At 38.9% G+C, this 21,921-nt stretch overlaps 1 protein-coding gene across 2 annotated transcripts in view; it reads left to right on the top strand.

The window, feature by feature from the left end:
* Positions 1–7,306: 7,306 nt before the first annotated feature.
* The window catches only part of SNCA (synuclein alpha), a 64,849-nt gene continuing 50,234 nt past the window's right edge, over positions 7,307–21,921 (top strand). The window contains exons 1-5 of one of the 2 annotated variants that reach the window (XM_090138796.1): positions 7,307–7,396; positions 7,488–7,670; positions 9,509–9,654; positions 15,833–15,874; positions 21,746–21,891. In XM_090138796.1, coding sequence (XP_089994922.1) covers positions 9,534–9,654; positions 15,833–15,874; positions 21,746–21,891 — 309 coding nt within the window. In that variant the 5' untranslated portion in view covers positions 7,307–7,396; positions 7,488–7,670; positions 9,509–9,533. Of the gene's footprint in view, positions 7,397–7,487; positions 7,671–7,912; positions 8,100–9,508; positions 9,655–15,832; positions 15,875–21,745; positions 21,892–21,921 lie in introns of those variants that run through there. The other variant, XM_031607543.2, reaches the window with a different exon arrangement.

The raw sequence follows: 21,921 nt of genomic DNA, 5'->3' as shown, positions 1-21,921 counted from the left end.
CTTATTGATTTTTTGTTATTGCTGGGCTTTCCATTTTATTATAAGAGTAGTTTTCAGAATTGGTTTAGCACATTTGTCAAAGTATGTATATATGCTTTTATTTGTAGTATTGTATTAGGGGAGATTTGCCTCAGTGAATTTATGCTGTTAGGTTAAATTACAAATGTTCTTTGGAAGTGAAACAGTCATGTTACAGTGTTTAATGGTAGGAGTTATAGGTTGATCTTAAAATAGATAAGTTATTTATTTTAACTGGAGAAGACTTCATTTTATTCTAGAGTTTGTCTATTAAGTTAAATTAAATTTAGTTTGTAAAATTTTATTGAGAATACATATGTTGTGGATTTACTTTTTCCGTATCTTACCACACTGCTTGTTAGAGTTGATGTGGCCAAAGAAGACTTCCCGGGAAAGATTTCTGGCAATTGTGAAGAGATAATAATCTTTTGAGAAGTTGCTGACCGTTCATGATACAAGGCCTGGAGCTGATAGTCTGTAGATCGCTCTATGGGATTGTACTGAACAATGTGGGTTAATTAACAGACCTCTAATGAGGATGAAGAATTGTCTATGGACTAGAGAGAAGTGCAGAGTTTGCTTGTTACAACACAAAGTTATTGAGTTAACGTAAGTAGTCAAGAAGCAAGAATAGCTGTCAGGACACGACAGTTATGCAAAAAGTTGGCAAATTCTGTTTTTCTTTTCTATTTGACTAATTGGTTAGGTTAATCTGATAAGTTTTAATAATAATACTTTTGATTGGTTGTTCTGGGTTTTCTTTGGAAGGGGTGGAGGTATGGGTTATTGTTTGTTTTTACTAGATTTTACACAAATCATAGTTGGTTTTTTTGAGCATTTTGATATTCTTTAAGGAGATTTTTCAAGGGTGGGAATGAGGCAGAACAATCTCAAAGCTTTGGCTAGCATAACACCTCATACCAGATCATATGTGGAGTTAGTTTCATGGTCTCTAAGAGGATTCAGTGTTCCATAAAGTCAGTAGCCTCAGTTGGACAAGTAGTGTCAAATGGGAGTTGCTCAGGTCAAATGCAGGCAAAGATGGTTTGGGACAATGAGAATGTGTCCAAGTTGTGAAAGTACAACACTCTCCTTGTTCAGAAGGCTCTGGAGGGGAGAAATATAACTGGTTTAAGGAAAAAAATTAAAGATATAAGAAGCAGTGTTTCCAGGCTTAAGTATCTTAATGAAACATCTAAATCTCACTTTTTCATAGTGAATGTGTTAGCACCTCACAACACCCCTATGGGGTAAAATATTTTCCAAAACATACAACAGCAGCAATGTCTGAAAAGCAGTCTTCAAAACTCAATAAATTCCTTTTGCTTCTTAAAGGTGTTCTTCACACTGTTTTTTTTGTGAAGAGCATCAAATTTGTTCAGCTTCTCAAATAAGACAGCAAACTATCTTAGTTTGTTTCAATTCAAAACATACCTGTTCGTTTCTGAGGGGGGTGTTTTCTTTCAGCGGTGTATTCAAGCTGATCAGAAAAGAAAGATGACTTTGGTTTTTGAATAGCAAGAGGAAATTCTTTACAGTTCTGACTTATGCCCTTTTCAAGTACTTCTGTAAGAGTTTAGTATTTAAAGAGAGATTCAAATGTACCTAGAAATGTGGTTATGAGGACTCCAGCAGAAGATAGTGACAAGTATATGTCACAGGTATGAAAAATGTACTGCTTCTTAGATATTAACAGTCCATTAAAATTACTAAAAATTGATTGAAACATTGAAAACACATTAGCCTTTCATGAACAGTTTATGTATAAATGCTTATTGTAGGTTGTAATCAAATCAGTGTTATTTATAAGAGTGCCCTGATGAGGGCCATAAGCACTTTGTATCTGCTTCTTCTAACCAAACCAGAACAGCATGACTCCTGAAAGCGTAGAAAGAAGATATTGTATGGGGGGGGGGGGGGCGGCGTGTGGTGGACAAAAGAATGCTGTAACATTAATGCATCTTGATACAGACACTTCTGTATAACTGCAAAAGCAAGAATCTTTAAAGTGTGCAGCGAATTAGACTTGCTTATGCTAAGAATCTTGAAATTACAGTGACTAATGCAGTATCTTGTGGTATGTCAGCAGTAGGTTTAATGCTTGCAAACCTTGACAGAGAACAGGAGAAAAGATTACAGTGGAAGCTGAAAAGAAGCTATCCATCCTAATGTAAGTTCACTGAGAAAGGAAGAAAAAGCCACAGTGATGCCAAACATTTTTGCTGGGCGGTTGATACTTAGGCAGGCAGTATCCCTGATTATTTTTTTTATGTGAGTGGCTCAACTGTTTCACTTACTGCTCCTTCTCACATACTTATTTGTGCTTTATTGGCCCATTTGTATTTTGTTATGAAACCAAGATAATAAATTCTTCTGAGTGAAGAATGCTTTCTGGTAATTATGGATATTTTACATTGAGCAGGACTCTGAGATGCAGATGACCTCCTGAGATGCACTCATTTTGCTCAAGTCCTGTATCTGTTTCAAAACACAAAGGTAAATCTGTATTTTGGCCCAAGGAAAGAGACAGATGGCCTGTATGAGAGCAGACCAGTCTGTGAATAAAGTGTATTTGTGCAAATAATGCAGAACTACTTAAAGGAGGTCTGGCTTTTTTTAGGCAAGATAACTTGGATTTCTTACACAAAGTCTAAAGCTCTGTGACTACTGTTGTGTGAGGCACAGCAGTGGATACTGAATGTGTCCTCAAGACAGAGTAAAGTGAATCGTGTTGTGAATTTTTTTTCTTACAGCTTCTAATCTGTGATGCCCTGAACCAAATTCAGGTATCAGAAACAGCACTAGATACTTAGCAAGCATTTGGACGTTGTTACTTCCATACTCCACAGTCCAGAGGGTGACTGATTGCTGTAACTATTAGCCTTTTCCATCTGAAATTCTCCAGGAAGTAAATACATACTTAGTTTGGCAGTAAGCTAGGACAAGAATGTTTGCGTTTAGTTTTGAAACAAATCCTAACCTGTATTGGCTAAAAGCAAACTCGGTATTTCTTTTGTGTATTAGTATCTCCCAACTCAGTATCATCTGTATCTGAAGCTTCCTAGTATTTAATTCTTAATACTTATGTCCAGGTTTTTTGCTATTTAAAGCAGCAGAACATCAAACTATATAGCCTTTTTCTGTATATTGCTGCATATATGTATTTTTGCACACACCAAATATTCAATAAAAGATTTTTTTTTTATGCACAGCAAGTTTTGTTTGTTAAATGTGTTGGATAGAAGACTTGCAGCAATAAAGCTTTTTTGCAGGCAAAATGGGAAGAAGTATCTTCTGTAAAGATGAGTCGTGTGCTTGGATTGCTGATTTGCTCATCACCTCTGGGCTATTTATACCTCTGACAAAACCACAGCCTGTTTGAGAACTGTCACTTCTCTTTTGTATGTTACCTCCCCTTAGAAATTGTAGGAAGAAGGCAGTTTGGAATGAAGTATGGTACTGTCTGGGTTTTGCACTTGTTTAAACAGTTTGCTGGTGACTAACATTGGTATCTAATTAAAGCTGCTGTTTTCCTGGTGTATCTCTTGAGAAATGCTGCCATCCAGGTAATTAATGTGCTGTGACTGCACTGGCTCAGATGCCTAGATCTGAAGCAGGCTACTTCAGAGCATACTATGTTATTGTTGACCTTGGGCATGTTCTGTGCTGGCCTCTATGTGAAACAGGATTTGAGACTACACGGGCATCAGAGCTGATCCTGCATGACAGCTCCCACTTCACTAGTATTGGCACCATCAGTTATATCTGATAGGGCTAATGTATTGCATCATGTGTGAGGAAGACAATTTGTTCTGTCATTCACAGTCAGCTCATTGGTGCTATGTAGTGGGAAACATCTTATAGAACAATCAGAATTGACTTTGCTAGGGTCAGCCTCATTTGATGTACTGTGGTGTCTCTGAGTAAAAGCACTCTGCTGCAGCGGTGCCCTCCTTAGCATTTGAGCTGTTGCTTTTCAGACTACAGCTTCGCTTAAGGTCTCAGGGGGGCAGAGCTGCTTTCCACTTAAATACTGAATGTCTAGCCCAGACAAATTCATTAATCTGAGATGTTATCATTGCTCATGTAAAATGTGTTATCTGCAATTTCAACCTTGACTGCAAGTAAAGGAGTAGTAGGCTGGGTTGGTTTTGCCAGTAACAGAGATGGTGTAAAGCTGTGAGACCCTTTTTTCCATTTGTTCAAGAGCTACTGGGATTATGTCAATTGAGTTGATATTTATGATATCTGTGATGTACATCAACCTTCTTTAAATATCTATGAAGGCTGCTCCAAAAGTAATGCCTCTGGTTTTTGTTGGCCAGTAAGGTCAGAGGTGGATGTTGGTGGTTTTGTGGTGAATTTGAACTTTCTTGCCAGTATTCCATTACATATTGATGCTGTGCAATGGATGACAACAGAAGGGGCAGCATGACAAAACTGTGTCTGACATAGGAGTATATATCAAGCGAAGGTGTGGAATTCAATTCCTCCATGCAGAGGAAAATTGCACCCATTCACATTTATCAATGTTTATTGAATGTTTGTGGAGACCAAACAGTGAATGTGAGCACAGTGAGGCAGTAGGTTGTGTGTCTCAGGCATAACAACCATGACTTGAGAGATAAGCTGTGTTATAGATGGCCATGCAGACTTTTATAAGCATGGCATGCAGGCTTTTCATCATTGCTGGGGAAAATTCATAGTTAACGGTGGTGACTATATTGAGAAATAGCATTCTGTAGTTGAGAATTTACTCTACCAAAGATATTATTGTGCTCCTTGTGGTTTCCATGGATATAGGAAAGAATTACTTTTGAAATGAAGTACACACAAGTGTGTATGTACCTATTTAAGTTTATGTGCATAATTGCCTCCAACATCATATTTTGGCATATATATTTGTCTCAGTTAAAACATTTTAATATAACTACTTAACAAATATTCCCTCTCTCTTGTATGCATATAAATATGCATACATGTGTAGGTAGCTATGATTATGCTTCAGTTGAGTAAACATCACAGGAAACAAGTGAGGCAAATTCCTGTAATGAACTATTCAGCTATGAGCAAAGCACCTGTGTGCATGCTAGGTATTTAAAGAAAAAAAGTACTATATCTCAGGCTTACCTGTATACAAATGAGAGATTGTTTTTGAAGTTGTGCATGTTTCCAAGTTCTCAAAACTTAGCATGGTTGAGAAGAGAAACATTCCTCACAGGGACCTGAGATACAACAGAAATGCAAAGGTGTGATGTAAGAGTGTGAAATTAGACTGAACTCTCCATCAAGTCTAAATAGAGATAGTAACCTCTTCCTTAAGAAAGGCTAAGAATGAAACATGTTTGCAGAGAAATGGCATTTTCACACAGTTAATGAATTTGTGAAATTAAGGCAGCTTTCAGATCATCTGCAATTAATAGAAAATCCATGCAGTGGAATAACAAGTGGCACTTGCAAATAGCCTGCCCATTTCCAGTCATTTTGTAGTGTCACCATAAACTAAGACAGGTTCTTTTCATTCTGCAGCTTTTCAGGTTCTCAAAGGTACCTTTCTGCTGAGTAACATCATATATTGGTTCTGTGGGAACACTGAGCACATGTGAGTCACTCTGCATCAACAAGAGATGCTTTCAACTTTCTGTTTCAAGGGGGCATCTTGAAGAGTTTCTGCTTGAAGAGTTTTATGTAAGAGTTTTTTAACCTGAAGACAGCATATACTGATCAGTTTTACTCCGCAGTGTTTTTTCACTTGCAAAAAAAAAAAAACATTACAGTGTTCAAAAAGTTTGGTTTATGCCATGGAAATTGATTCCTCTTGTCTCTACCACTGAATTTGGCCACATGATTTTATTATCCAACAAGCTGTTACTTTGACTAACAGTAGAACATCATGCCTCTGTCTGATCATGCAAAGCATAGGAAAGAACCTTATCAAAGTGGAGAAACAAAAATGCTTATTTAAACCTGGTAGGTAACATAGGGAGTGCAATATTATCTATTTATTATGAAAGCATACTAATGCTAGTACTAATTTTGTCTTTCAATTATTGAACCCAGTATTAATTTGTAATTGGAATTAAGTAACATTCCCTGCATGCTTTTGCTTGTGCCAGTTGTTTTGTGGGCTGGTTTGGCCTGGTCTGGGATTAGTGCAGTGGGGGGAGCCATGGACCCACGCCCTGGTAGAGGGGAAGGGGGAAGAGATAGGGAGACAGGCCTAAAAACAGCAGCAATAAGCTAAGGGTGGAAAAACTAAGTTATTAAATGTGATATCAGAATGAAAGATAACACAATACAGTATAATTATAAGTGAAGCTAATAAATCAAATGAAGTGAGAGTCCAATACTGAAGGCTTGACTCAAATACTGAAGGTGAGATGGCTAGGGAGCACACATGGCAGACAGGAGTGTAAAAGAAAGAGCATCTCAGACTTGGGAACAGTTGTATCTTTCTCTTTAAATGTGAAACGGAACAGTGACAGTCTTCTGGGATATGTAGCTCTTCTGAGAACCAGGTACCTGGAAATATTGACAATTCATGGAACTGGAGCATTAACTCTTTAACTACCAGTGATCTACGTGATGTTACAGTGCGGAATATTGATAACAAATCATAAAACCATGGCAGCTTGTAAAATTTGGGAAACAAAATGTCTCTATGCAGAAAACATATGATTTTTATTTACTTGGACTTACTGTCTAATATTACACCTGTGTTTCTCCTCCAAAACTGGAAGGAAACACCACATCAGGTCTTGCATCATTAAGTGGGAATGTGCAGTTCATGATGAATGAGGTGTGCTGCCTCCTAGTGTAATTCCTGGATCACTTGTTAAAGATTTTTCTGGATGGCAGAATTATGAAGGAATGGTTTGTATTCAGTCAGCACTTCCTTCCGTGAGGAAATAAAACATATCACCAAATGTTTGCTTGGTTAAATCTAGTAGTGGAATGAATTCCAAGAAAGCTTACCAAGCAGTAGATAAATAGCAAGAAACCTGAAAAAGAGAAAACTCTGCACTGTATGCTCAGAATGGAAATAAAAGCAGGGACCCATCAGCTGCCAGCCCATGATGATGGATGGAAGGTGCTTTGTGCAGCTCATATCCCTGTATCTCCTTTGTACCAAGCTCTGCTTCTCCTTTGGAATGCACTGACAGAACAAACTGTTTCTGCAAGGTTTTGCAGGATCTGTACAGCATGCTGACTGATGTACTGATGCTGAAGGTCCATCTGTTCTAATACCTTGTTTCCCACTGAATTTGGCTTTTCATGCCTACGCTCTGCAGCAGTACAGACACATGTGATTGCTTTCCCTTTCTGGGGAGAAGTGACTTGAGTGCAACAAACCAAGAGGAGAGCAGCAGTGGCTCTGGTCTGTGCAATGGAGACCACTAAGGGGTCTGACAGGTGTGAGTTTGGGCTTCTCATCCTCATTTGGATAACGATTTCATGGTATTTTTCAGGGTTAAGACTCATGCTTTATCTGTAAGAGAATCACCTGCCATCCTTAAAAATGAGCTGGGAGCACGGATCATGAGAGAACGGCAGCATTCACCTCGAATCACTCTGGCTTGAAGACATATGAGAGGAAAAAAAGTAACCAAGAGCTTGGGGGTGTTTTCTGAGCCGTGGGTGAAGCAAAACAGGTGTGTTGAATTCACTACCAATAGCTTGCTCATACTGCTTCTGAGTATGGTGGTGATTTAGCCCTCGGGACGAACAGCGGACAGGTGGTGCCACGAGGTGACCAGGACCTCAACCTCTCCCCTTCGCTTTTTTCCTATCCTCGCCTCCCACCGCACGTCACGATGCATACCCGACTTGCAGCACATTCCCACCCAGCCGGGGATGAAGGCTGGGAGCCGCCCCGCCGCCCCCGGCCCCTCCTCCCACCTCCCCCGCCCCTCACCCTGTCTCTCCTTCACACTCGCTGCCCGCCGTGCTGCCGTCGGGGCGGTGTCGGGAGATTCGGCGATGTGCTGAGAAGGGGCAGCTCCCATCAGGTCTCTCAGCGCTTCGTCCTCCTCCTCCTGCCCCCTGCCTCCCCCCGCCTCCCTGCAGCGGCGGACCCGGCGGTAAGTGGTGGGGAGTGCGCGAGGGGCTCTGCTCCCCCGGGGCCAGGCAGCCGCAGGGGTGAGCGTGCGTACGGGTGCGGAGACATAGAGGTGCTTTTACCGCCGAGCGTTCTCTTTTGGGCACGAAGGAGGAAGGGGGAAACCAGCGGGCGCTGCGGCTGCCGTGTTCGGGAGCTGCTGGGTGCTGATCTGCTCACGTCGCCCTCTCCTTCTCCTCGGTAGTCCCTATAGATACAGCGATGTGCTTGTGGGAGAGCCCGGCGTGTTTCTTCTTCTTCCACAGGTGCCCTTTCTTTTATTTGGACAGAGCCACGTAGCCTTGTATTGCTTTCTTCCCCCGCGTTGCACCTAGGTGCTCCCACACCTGCTCTCGGTGCTGCCCACCGTGTCACTGGGGCACGAATTCTGCCCTTCTGATTGCCACCGGTTAGTAGCAAGCTGCCCGCTGCCTTCCTAGACATCCCTTCCTCCGGCGGAGGGAAGGAACTATCAGGCAGTGCTGCTTCTGAGGGGGGGAGGGATAAGAGGGCTGGGGCTGTTGGTGACGGGATTGTGGAAGGGGTGCTGACTTGGTGGCTTTAATTACTGTCTTTGTAGCCTAATTGTAGCATGGGGCTGTATAGCTGCCACAGAACTCACTTGCTAGCTGTAGTGCGGAGCTGTTAGCATTGCATGTTCTTGCCTTTGCTTTTTTGTAGTTTTTTTTCCTTAGACTTGATACATGTGCAGGATCCCTTTGGAAGACTCGGGTAGTGGCAGAGTGATATGGGCTGCACACAAAATGATGAGTTGCTGAAAAGTAGCGTTTTGTGTTTGTTCAAGTCCTTCTAGAACACTAGCAGTTCTTCCAACAATAAATTCATCATTTAGAAGAGGTGTTTGTGAAGTAGCTAGTATTTAAGCTTTTCCTTTGAATGAGAAGGTAGAGCATCAGCAAATGATCTTGTTTGTAGATGAACAAACTGCCCTTTGGAGGAGATGGTGATGGGCAAGGGATGGGTTTGCTCGTTTCAATGAATGCACCTTCAAATGAGAACTGCATTATCAGTAACCTCTCTGTAGATTTCTGTGGGAACTCCCGGGCCTTCTGGGAACTAGTCTAGCCATGCTGCTTGACTGTGATAGCATGTGAGAAGATGTAAAGGGGATTTGTGTAACTGAGCTCCTTGGTTTTCTCGTTATTTAACTGTTTTTTCTATTGGAAATACTGAAAGCAATACTGGATACAGAGAGCTATGTGTATATTGCTCATAGAGATGTAGATGGAAGTTATATAATATGTTGGTGTAAATAACGTAATTTTAAAATATTTTGATGTTCAATCAGTTTTAATGATTTTTTTTCCTTTTCTGGCCAAAAAAAAAAAAAGCTGAGAACCATTATTCAAAGCATGCTTTTCTTTTTTCTAGTTTTTTGTGAAGAAATTCTTCAGCCATGGATGTGTTCATGAAAGGACTTAACAAGGCGAAGGAGGGAGTTGTAGCAGCAGCAGAAAAAACCAAGCAGGGAGTGGCAGAAGCAGCAGGAAAGACGAAAGAGGGAGTCCTCTATGTGGGTAGGTGGGCAGCAAGGTCATGCTGCTGATTGGTGTTCCCTGACAGCCCGCTTGTCTGAAAGAAAGAGCTGAATTCTCTCTTCTCTAAAATATGTAATTGTTTATAGGAGAGGATTAACTGCAAAGTAAACTGGATGAGATTTGAACTCACCTGAGCTCCAGGTCTTTGAAGATTGTTTGCTGTTTGTGTTTGATTGTTTGTGGTGTCATACGTCAATGTTTTTTCTTGTCACTGTGTTGTGCTGGCCATGTGGCTGCATCATGGGGCAGCTCTTGTAATGCCATACAGGATAAGCTTGTCTGGTGGAAGAGGCCTTACAATGCAGGTTACTGGCTGGCGCCATTCAAGATGTTTGCTATATGGAAGGTATATTCACAGTCCTGTAGGATGCCTGAATTTTAAGCAGGATTTTAAAAGCCAAAATCTTGATGTCGATTCTGGAACTGAGTAGGAGAAATGTCAGTGGCTTTTCTTGGAATAAAATAAGGATAAGTGTACACCTTGAAGAAAGGAGCTTGTTTCCTTTCTTCACTAAATAAAGATCCTCAACAGTAACATTTGAAATGATGAGGTGTCAGCTCCTTGTCTTTCAAATTTAACCTAATGTTCTATACTTAATGCACAGCAGTTATTTTCCATGGCTTCTCAAAGAAGAACCTTTACAGTCATTAAGCTAGGGTAGTTAGTCCTTCAAGCAGCAGTGGAGAAAATGGGAAGCAGATGTTAGTTGACTTATCCAGATCAGGGAAAAGATTCTTTTCAAATCCCATGTTGATATGTTGACTGCATGATGATCATCTTCACTTAGCAACTATCAGGCATTAAAATACTGTCTTGTAAATGCCACTGTGAAAAATCTGCAGGAAAAGAACCTGCCAAGACCATACAAATAGGTCATTTAAACCGGAGGGATTTCATATTTTTCTGTCAAATTCAGTTGTATGGTAGTAGAATAGAAAAGAGAATACACTTTTTTTGTAGATTCGTTCTTTTTTTTATAATTTGGCAGCAGGTTGTTTCTATAATGGATGTTGCTTGTAGCTGGGCAAGTGTGTACAAATATTAAAAAAGTTTGAAGAGTTAAAAACCAGAGGTGTTTATTTCAAATGGAAGAACTGATGTTTCTGTACGTCTTTCCAGGCTTCCTTCTGCCCTTGCAGGTTAATGCCAGTCTGTAACAAATTATTTCTTCTCGAGGTAGTTCAGACTACTCATTTGGAATGTATTTTTCTCCTGCTGAGCTGTAGCTAAGCTCGGTGCTCTTGCCAACAGAAATGGAAGTCATTTTGAAAAGTAGTTGTAAGATGAATCTATTTTAAAATGAGCATCTGCTCATTTTCAGCATTAAAATAGCTGTTCTTTCACTGCGCATCATGCTTGATATTAAAATTAATGTTTAAGATATGGCTTTTTTTAATTTCATTTTTTTTGTTGATCTTGAGCATGCTTTTAGGGTCACTGATTTCTTTGTATTAAAAACCTGTGTTGTGTGCTGAAATAATTCTTGTCCTGGAGCTCTTCTCGTGATTGTAATAATGTCTGGAACTAGCTGTCCTCCCAAAGGCAACAGATTTCCTGTTTGTTGTCTTAAGAGAGATTTTTGCTGAGGCTGTGCTTCATAGGGCAGGCTTGCTGTTAGTTTCACGACTCAAATACCTTGGTCAGCGGAGCCCTGAGCTGTAAGGAGGATCTATGCATACGACTACAGTGTGATGTGAAGCAAGCACCTTTCCTGTAGCAGATAAATGCTTTTCAGGAGGAAAGACCTATATGCAGTTTCAGTTGTGCAGGCAGAAAACACTTGAATTAGAATTGCTGGCAGGTAATGTGTCTGGGTGCATGCTTGGGTTTAGTGAGCCAAGGTTTCCATAGCTGAGTTTTCAAAATGTTCTAGTAGGAAATGGACCCAAGTGATAAACTTGGTGGGTTATTGGTTCCTTGGGTTCTCCAGCTGTAACTGGAAAAGCCAGAATTAAAACAAGGAGAACAAACATCAGAGCAGAAACCAATAGGCTCAGCAAATTGTAGTGGTGTTTGGGGACCCCTCTGAGGGCTCGGTTCTGGCAGAGGGCAACTGAAACTGGGTCACAGCTCTGTGATCACTGCCAAAGCAGCATGTGTGGGCTGCCCAGAACCCTTTCATTTCTGAGCTGGGGATGTCTCTGTGCTTCCTAAGCACACAGCAGGGGCAGCTCATCTCCTGAACGGCGTAACAAAGACTGATGTGATAATCTCTTGGTTCTGTAGGCTGATAATGCTTGCAATCTGGAAGGTGGTAAAAAACCCTCTATAATCAGAGGGAAGGAGCAGCATAGTGTGTTAAGGATTCTCAAGATTTCTTTCTTTCTGCCTCTGTAGCTGGGTTTTCAGATACTAATGGTACAGTCAGACAGTGAGGTTCTGTTGTGAAAGCTACCTGACATCTTGCAAAGAGTCTGACAGAATTAGGCGAAGAGGGACCTGTTAATCATTTTTAGTTTCAGCAGTCATCTCAGTGGTATTCAGCCTTCCTTTGCTGTTAAGGAATGAGTAAGATCAAAAAAAAAAGTTTGGTCCAGATTTCCAAGGTGCTATGGTCTTTCATTTAAGAGATTAATTTAGGTATTTGGGAGTGTATTTTAAGTAAAAAATGAAAATGTGCCTTTTTGTCTAGGTAATGGTTAACTATTATAATAAAGATTGTAACATACTTAGATGCAGTGCGAATCTATTAACAATACCTACTGTTTAGGTTCAAATGTGAAACATACAACTCTCAGGGAGTCTCCTGGAGGATTAATGGGATTCTTTTTTTCTTTCCATATGGAAGTTTTCCCTCCCACCATCCTGGGCAACCTGATCTGTATGTAGATGACCCTGTTCATTGTAGGGGAGTTGGAATAGATGGCCTTCAGAAGTCACTTCCAATGCTTAAGGATTCAATGATCTTTGTCTTTTCAATACTCAGAATATCCTTTAATACAGTCTGTAGTATGTTTTTATTTCCTTTTTTCCTGAATTCCTCTGCTGATGTCCTTCGATGCTGACCAGTTGAAATACACTGGTTTTATCTTGACTTACAGAAGCAGCATCAGGACCTTTTTTTCTTTCAAAGAATGACCTGATTGTTGATAAGGAAGGAGGACTGAGATATCATAAATTCAAAACCGGGTCTCCGTGTATCCTTCAAAAGCTGTTGGTGTGAAGCAGGGAAGAAAAAAGTGGCAATGCTTACCCACACTGACTTTGAAGCCAAGATCTGTGACTAAGGATAATGCTCTTGCATGCCATCAGTGATATGCTGCTAAAGGGTTCCTTTGAGTTCTGTGTTGTTACCAGGGAGCTGCCGTTTGTGTTCAGTTAACTTCTGAGTGCTTGTGCAGTGCTCAGGAATGGAGGTTTCCAATTTGATCTCTCTAGCCATGATATACTATAGCAGAACACAGGAGTAGCTTATCAGGAGGCAAGTTTGTGGCAGAAGAACTTACTGCCCTGTGCTCAACTGGCACATGACCTTAGAATAGATCAGTCCAGTCATGATCTATTTGGCAGGACCATTCAAATTCCTCTGCTGTACTTTCTTAAGGTTTTTTGTTTTCCTTTGGTAATAGGTAAGCTTTGTGAAGGAGTCAAGGGGCTGGAGGTCCCTCTGGTGGAGTAGTGGGCTTCAGCACTCAGGAGCAAGTATTGTTATGATTTATCCTTCCCCTGATTTGGCTTCTCACCATCTTCAACAAGCTTTAAGTGGCGTTGAATCTCAGTAATGGCTTGCTTGATACATTCTAATCATCTCTCAAATGACCCAGAAATGAGAGTGTTGACAAACTGCTGATAGTGATGATGGTAAGTAATGATATGAAGAGAGTCTATTGTTGTTTTGGATAGTAACACAAAGACAAAAATTGTGGGTTTGGTTCCCTCTGAGTGACTCGAATATGTATTATGATGAGGAAAAATATCGTACTGTGCGCTACTATTGCTCTTGATTCAACCAAGTAGGCATAGGTCAGTATCAGATTACCTCTTGTCTCATTTCTCCATTCTTCCTGTTGTGATGAGTATAATGAGCTGGTTTATTAATGTTTTGAAAACAGCAGAATGAAAGACAGGTAGTTTATAGGAGGAAACAGTGTGGATGACTGCTTTCATTCATTCCCAGCCAGGAGTTGCCCTAATAAATTCAGTTCTATTTATAGACCTGTTCTGGCAGGTCCTAATGTTCTTCTAGATCCTATTGTAGTTCTCACTGGAGAAACAGCTATTTCCATGAAGTGTGCAGGAGTTGACTGTTTAGCTCTAATGTATGCTCTAAGTTCTGGACCAAAGCTTAGCTGATTATTTTCATGAATGTGTTTCTTCTGTATGGGTCAGCAAGTTGTGCTTTTGCTAAAGAAAAATCTGGCAGCAGAAAGAGCTGGCATTCCTAGATTAGCTGTGCTTATAGCAGCATTATGGAGTTAAGAATCAGCCTGTGGATGTTCCTCTGAAGATAAGTGCATTACAGAGGACCCCAGGGAGTTCTGTCATACCATCTATCTCTCACCTTCATCCTTCTCAGCTCTAGGGAGCTGCACGCTTGCTATTCACAGGTTTGCATTTGCTGATGGCTCGGGTTGCAGGCAGTAACTTAAACAAGATGAATGAGATTTTGGTCAGGTCTACAAATGAATTTAAAGTTATAGTTAATGTTCAATAGATTTCAATGTTCAAATAGATTTCCTGTAAGCCTAAAATGGTGTTTAGTCTCTTTGTAGCAGTCATTGCTTAAATTCCATTTGTTTTTAGTGCTGTTCAGTACTTGTGGTGCTGCAAGATTGAGAAATGAAGTCCTGGAACAAGTCTTTAAATATTAATACTTTGGATTCACCAAAATGATTGCTTCTTCCAATAGTAAATATTTTCACTGAGAGAAAACAAACTGCTCTTGAAGAGAAAATCAAAGTAAAGGAGGAAGGTTTCTCAGTTGTTCAACTTGATCATTATTTAAAGGAACAGGAAGTCATTTTACTTGATGCAACTATGTTATTTAATTTTGTAATAAAATAATGTTCTTGCTCATAGATAAGAGCCTTTTCAATGCTGTAATCCAGTAGTGCCATAGATATGTGGTATAAGCTCTACAAATTGGCACTAGCAGTGAACAGTATTGTTGAATGAGCTTGTATGTTATTTCAGTGTTTATTTATATTTTAAAGAATTATGAGAAAAGTTGCTTTCTTCTAATGTATTTCTGCTCATTTATCACTATTTTCTGTTAGTATCAGTTTGTATTTCTATTTATTTGTATATAGTGACATGCTAAAATTACATAAGTAGAAGTGGTAAGTCAAATACTAATTATAATGTTTGAAATACTGAGTGATATGTGAATATAAAGAAGAATGATATATCATTTTTTTGGTAGTTAACAAGAAGTCATTATCATGATATTTTCACATGGGCGTTCCAGAATGTGGCTTGGTCTTCAGGGTGCCAGAGTTATGTTGCTTAAACAGGTCTTATATTTCTCAGTGCTGCGCAAGCTCCAGGGTTCTGTTTGCAGAATCTTTGATTATTCTTGTCTGTGATAAGGAAAGCAGTGGATTAGGTGAGCCTTCAGTTTGACCCCATAGACAAGTTCATGTTTAAGTACTGTCTGCAACCTAATGTTTCCCTTTCAGATTGCTCTTTATCTAAATCCAGCCATTCTACAAGCTCCCGGTGAATTTATTTACTAAGTCTTTCTGTAGGCTCAGTTAAGCTTGTTAATTCCCTAGAAACCAAGATTTGAACTAGAGTTGTTAAAAGTTATAAGGATCTTCTGGGAACTTGGGCTCTGATCTTCTGAAAATGCATGCATGAGTCTCATTAGGATGTTAATAGTAAGATGACTTCTGTGCAGTTGTCCCTGTGAGTTTGTGGAGTGGCAGACTTAATTAACATGACTGTTAAGAGAATGGTGAGAAAGTCAGTAAGTACAAGGAAGAAACTGCAGAAGTGTTTGCAGTATTATCATTTTTCTATAGTCACTGTGTTCAAATAGATGCTTTCAGTAGATAGTTTCAGCCTTTCCCTTAGATGGCATTTCTCTTGAATTAATTTGGGAATTTAATTGTGCAACTGTATGTAGTGTATCTATTTGTTCTACCTTATTATCCATCTTGTCTTTACCAGTATGTGAGAGCAAGTACTTTAAACTAAATACTGTGCTTTGTTTAGGTTCCAGGACCAAGGAAGGAGTTGTTCATGGTGTCACAACAGGTAAGTCAATTCTCCTAATTTCTTGATTAATCAAACTTTTCTCTATTAAAACTTTGTGTATTTCTTTGTGAATGTTCAAGGTTCTGAGGGATGGTAAAATGTAGAAAATTTAAGAAGCTTAAATATTTATGTAAACTGCATGAAGTTTTATGTTTTACAGTGAAATATTTAAGTTTTACATCATTGTTCGTATGTGAGGAGGATTTTCTAAGCAGTATTCTGAGTCAAAGTCAAGCTACCAGTGTGAGCTGGAAGGCTAGTGAAACCAGATTTCAAACAAAGGAAATAGCTTGTTTGTGGAAGTGGGTAAATCAAAGGTATTTCTTTTCTGTTCTTAGTTAATTGCCAAAATATTCTATGTAGGAAAGTTACAAGCATGTTGATGTTTCCTTTTTTTTTAAAAAAAAAAAAAAGCTTTAGTTTTGTTGTGAAGAATTTCTGAAAGCCTGGTATATTTGTCCAATTATGTTTGCTTGTGATTTGAGGAGGAAGAGTAGTGGGATCTGAAGGTGGGAGCGGAGAGAAGAAATACCACTTAACAGGAGGGATGTGGAAGGTATAGTAGGGAGTAAATTAGACATAAGTTTGAAAAACATTTATCTGCTGATTTAGGACCCTGTGGAGTCAGAATGTATGCTAGTGAAAGATAACAGACTAATGCAACTGATGAGGGGGGCAAATAATGTAGAAGAAACCTCCTTTATACAGCGGGGACTGTAAGAACTGGGTAGAAAGGTAAAATCTCTGGGATGGTTTGCAGTTAATGCCAGCAGCAATGCCAGCATTTTGTCTGTGCAAAATTCTTTTTGATAATTCACAGTTAAAGCCATGATGCAAAATGGGGGTTTATCCTATGTAGTTAAGTTAGCTCTGCAGCAGTCATTGCTGCTAATTGCAGTCTGTGTGATTATATCCAAGCAACCATTAAGCTGGTTGCCTCTAGTATAGTTAAGAGTAACTATAGTATAGTGTGTAGTTATACTGTGACAGTCTGTGCCTGAAAAAATCCCATGAACTTAATACCTGTTATTGTTGTTCTTAGTGGTTCTTCATCCTTGTCTGAGAACTTTTTCCAACTCTACGCTACAGGTAGTGACTTCTTAAATTAGGTCTTACTGCAACACAGTATGGATGTGCCCCATCTCTCCCTCTGCTCCTAAAAGATTATTGTGACTCATCAATATGTCTCCTAGGAGCTGGCTGAGTGGGAAGATAGGAGGGAAATAGCTTGTAGGAATGAAACATGTTTCAGATTTTTGATAACTAATTTGAATTTGTCATGGTTTGGAAGATTTTCAAATCTTTTTTTTAACTGCATAATCTCTGTTGCAACAGTACTTTAAATGTTTAAGTTATTGCTAACCATGTATCTTTACATGGGTACTTCTACACTGAAAAGGAGTGAATTTGCATTTCAAACTGATTTACAGGGATCATTTTTTATACAAACTGAAACCAGTAGCCAATAATTTGGAGCATCTATTAGGTGGCAGAATGAATGAAAATATTGTATGTATATGAAGTGCAGGAAAACTTGAGCTGACCGTAATGCATTGAATACAATGTGTAACTGTGTTCTGCAAAATATGAGACTTTTGGAGATTTAAAGAAAATGCTCAGTTAAGAAATTTGCAGTATTTTTCTTCTTTAAAAAAAAACTGAACACATGAAAACAGAAGTAGGAAAGGATTTTTTCTTTTGCTTTTAGTACAGCCAGCTTATCATTGATCTGTGCTTATACAGGTCAATACAAAGAATAAACTATTAGATTTTACTTGACAGTACTTAATATCACAATTCAAATGTTTGTAAAGTAAACCAATTCTATATTTAAGAGCACAGTTGATCAGAACTTCTCTGACAGGCCTTCAGAACTTAGCTGCAGGCTAAATAGATTTGTTCTTGTTACAAGGTTTGAAATCTCTGCTTGTTAGACCTAAATTAAGAGATATTCAGGAGGATAATTACTGTAACCAATAGAGGATTGCAGTAGAATAAGACTTGAGGCATCTATATCCCATATGATCACAGATGTGGGAGAAATAACACTTGCATGCAAGTTAACAATTCTTGACTAAGCTGGGCTCTGAGAAACTTGAAGTAATGTTTTTCTGTAGTAGGCTAGCTTAGTGGGAGATTCCTTTCCCTCCATCTTTATGAGATATAATATATGTAGTGAGACAGGAAATTTTAAACTAAGAACAGAATTTGACAGATTTGAAGATATATTAAATTTTGTTCTGTGTGATATATAACACACTATAAATCAAAACAGAGGACGCGTCTGTTCTGTGCTGTGCCTCTAAGTAGAATGTTCAACGATATTACTGGGAATTTTAGGCAAAAAGTTCCTCATTTACTTTATGAAATGAGTAACTCATAGCTTGAGAATAATGGTCACTGTGCCACAGTTTGTGCAATTCTGACTCATTTCAACTGGTTGAAAGGAGTTTGGCTGTTGAATGACAATGAAAAATGGACAGAGGGCATGCAGAGGACAGAAGAGAGGACCTAATGTAAAATCCTGAGAGCATAATTTGTAAAATGGAGCAGTACGGACTTGGTAGTATGAGAACAGAGGAATTGCTTGGACACAGAGGGGAGGAGCAATAAAATAAAACAAACCTATGAGGTGCTGCTCTGGAAAGTAGAGGACGGGAGGTGAGAACGGATTTGGATTCACTGAATTGATTTTTTGAGATAGAAAGTCAAGATGCTTTTAAAAATGCTGGTGAAGTTTATTCTGGAAATCAAATCTGTTAAATACTTGAAATTACAGTGATAATGCTGTCCTTCAAGGTACTTCTAAAAGCCTACTTGTCTTTTTCTCCCATAGGACTAGGAGTTTGCCAGTTCTGGTGTTCTTAACATGTGCTGGGATGTTGATGTGAGACTCAATGCATTAACACATTTTCTGAAACATTGATTCAAGAAGTTAAAGACATGTGAATGCAAAATAGAATTGTAGATCCAAATAAAACTGTTTTCAGTTAGTCAGTTCTTTCCTACTACTTGAGCTCCAAGGTCTTGCTAGTTTTCCTATTTTTGATTAGTTTCTGATGTAAAACACTCTGGTGAAGAGACTGAGACTCCTCAAAGTGCTGTCAATGAAACCACCTTTTCAGACCGTGGCTTTCCAAACCCAGAAATTAACAAGGCTTAAGGAGTTTCTTGCTTTAAAGTATGACCTGATTTCTACCAAGTTTAGTCACTTCAAGACACTGCAAAATGAGGATGCCTGGCTGTGATTCACAGGAACGCTGTGAACTTATTTGTCAGGTCACCCTGTCTCAAAACTTCCAGAGAAAGTGTTGCTTATTGGTCTTACAGGGGTACTAGCTTATGTGTCTCGCTTGCTTAATTAACATGTTTTTAGCCCTTTGATTCTAAATTTGTAGCAATTATCAATCTTACTCATTCCCAAGAACAAGTGCCTGGAAATGTGCAGCATCCAAGATGGGATATTTATGGACTGTCCTAGTAGTCCAAGTAAAACTCTGGTTTGTAGAAAAGCTCAAGGCCAGAAAGCCCTTTGCCTCAGTACTACTAGCAGATGTCAGTTTCCTGAAGTGAGACGAAGAGATAATGTTAGCAGTTACCAATTACAGTCTACTTTTTTGCCTAATTTTTTTATTTAACTGTTCTTATTTGGTTGCTTTTTTATATTCTTAGTCATGGGTATTCCAGTTGCATTCATTTTAATTGTCAGGTATCTCAGCAAATGTATAAACTAAAAAACCCACAATTTACTTATGGCTTCTTCAGAAATGAATTTTTCAAGTACCTAGGGCAATCTTATTGTCTGAAATAGATATTTGAGAGTATTTACTAAGAATTAATGTCACTGATTCAGAGGAATCATGGGGCTTTCATCTACTTGCAATGATCAAAATAGAAAAGAGCAAGTTCTCACTTTGAATTGTTCTGAAGATTGTTAATTTATTACCCAGTTGTCTATGATGAGGGGAAAAAATACCTTCATTACTAATCTGTTGGTACAATGTTGCAGTCAATACTAGAATTTCCATTTCAGTGTTAGCTTTTATGTGGCCATTATATCATTTCAGGATCTCTTATTCCTCAGGTGGTCACAAGTAATCAGGCTACAGCACAGTAGAGCTCTACAGAAACCAATTTACTCTTTCTCAGCGCTGTGATGCAAAGCAGATATCAATTTGTTGAAGACTTAACAGCTTAAATTTATTTAAACTGGTATTCAGATTCATTTTGTTAGTTGGTATGACCCCTACATTCAGAATAAATTAATATGCACTTAATGCTTGTCCCTTGTTACTACTTAGTGTAAGCAAAGAAATATAGATTCTAATACTAGAAACCTATTTTTTTCCACATCACTAGAGTTACATAGCTGAAGGCTTATGAAGTTAGAGCTTATTTACAGAATCATTCTGGTATAGGAATGTTGATAGTGTTATTGTGTTCTTTAGAAACGGGAAAAAAGAGCCTTTCCTACTAGTGCATTTACAAATCTGTGCTATGTCTATAGTTTGATTTATATCAGTGGCTTTAATTTCTTAAAGACAGTATTTTTCTAAAGAACTAGCTTACTGTTTTTGTACCAAGAGTTAAGCTGTTATGAAAAATAACAGGTTAGGAATTTGTCAGTGGCTTTGGATGCCTAGAAATCCTCACTGTTTTAATTGTATATATTTTTTTCACACTAAGTTGGTTAGAATGAGCATTAAATCATTTGCCTTGTCAGTAGGTACTTATTATTCAGGTCTTTAAACTATGTACCTGGTATGAGATTTTACTACCTTTCTAGCCTTTGCAATTACTTAATATCAATCATAGTAATCTACGCAGCATACCCTCTGCTATATAAAGCTGACACTTTTTTGTAAGGAGTTAAGGAAATTGAATTTATGTATTAAAAAATAATTTCTTTGTACATATTTTTTAAAAAGTTTCTGAAAGGTTTGTCTGTACATCAGGTAAAATCAAGCCTGTGCTCGTAAGGGATGCAGCAAGTGTTATGAATACATTTTATGGGTCAGATGGAATTTTGATTGGAGAAAGGACAGGATTAGTTAGAATAACAAAGCTATGTGGTGGATATTTTTGAAGAATATTCCCTTGTTTAGTGAGGTAAATGCACTTTTTTCTGAAAATCTGGTCCTGTTACTTGAAGGCATTAATTCATCCAATCTCTTAACTCTTAGAGGGGTTTCACTGTAATGCGAGTTGCTGTTAGAGAAAATAGCCCTTGGGAATGAATGAGCAGAAAGAATCCAGTAATACTCTGAAAGGTAGAATGTTGGCCACTGATGTATATGTAGGCTAAATGAGTTTTTGTTTCCCTAAGGCTTTGAAGTTACTTACTAATCCAGTTTGCTTAGGCATTTTTGGCATTCAGTCTTTGTAGTTTGTATGTTATGGATGGAAGGATCAGCAGTGAGGTGGAAATCTCAGAAAATCAGATAAAATGCTGTATTAGAAATTCTCTGGTCAAGCAGTAGTAGCTTTGCTTATTAATCACGTATTTTAAAAAAGAAAAGTAATCAATAGCTTTTGAGTCTCAGGTTTAAAATAAATGAGTCTTCCATGCCATGTGACATGCAGTAGGGGTGTTGAAACTAATTTGAATGCATTTCCAAACTGTGCTATATTCAGTGCACTGATTAGATGTTACACTGAGTTGGGTGTAATAAGGGCCACAGATGAGGTTTGCTTTTACCTTTCCTGCTCTGCTGTGATCGGATTAAGAGAGTAATCTTCATTACTGAAGATCTATTTGAGGTCCTATGGCTTTTCATGATGTTGGGCTGCCGGTGATAAATGATTCTGAAAACATCAATAACCTGCAGTTCTCAAAGCTGTCATGTTTTTCCATCTTCTGTTTATCCTCAGTGGCTGAGAAGACCAAAGAGCAGGTATCCAATGTTGGGGGAGCTGTGGTGACAGGGGTGACGGCAGTGGCCCAGAAGACAGTGGAAGGAGCAGGGAATATTGCTGCAGCCACTGGCTTGGTGAAGAAGGATCAGCTGGCTAAACAGGTTGGTTTGTTTACGCTTTTTTCCAGATGA

This window comes from Phasianus colchicus, chromosome 4 (genome assembly GCF_987193195.1).
Source record: "Phasianus colchicus chromosome 4, bPhaCol1.hap1.1, whole genome shotgun sequence".
In the NCBI taxonomy this organism is placed as follows: Eukaryota; Metazoa; Chordata; class Aves; order Galliformes; family Phasianidae; genus Phasianus; species Phasianus colchicus.
Note: the sequence above shows the minus strand (reverse complement) of the source record. Positions and strands in the feature narration are given on the sequence as shown.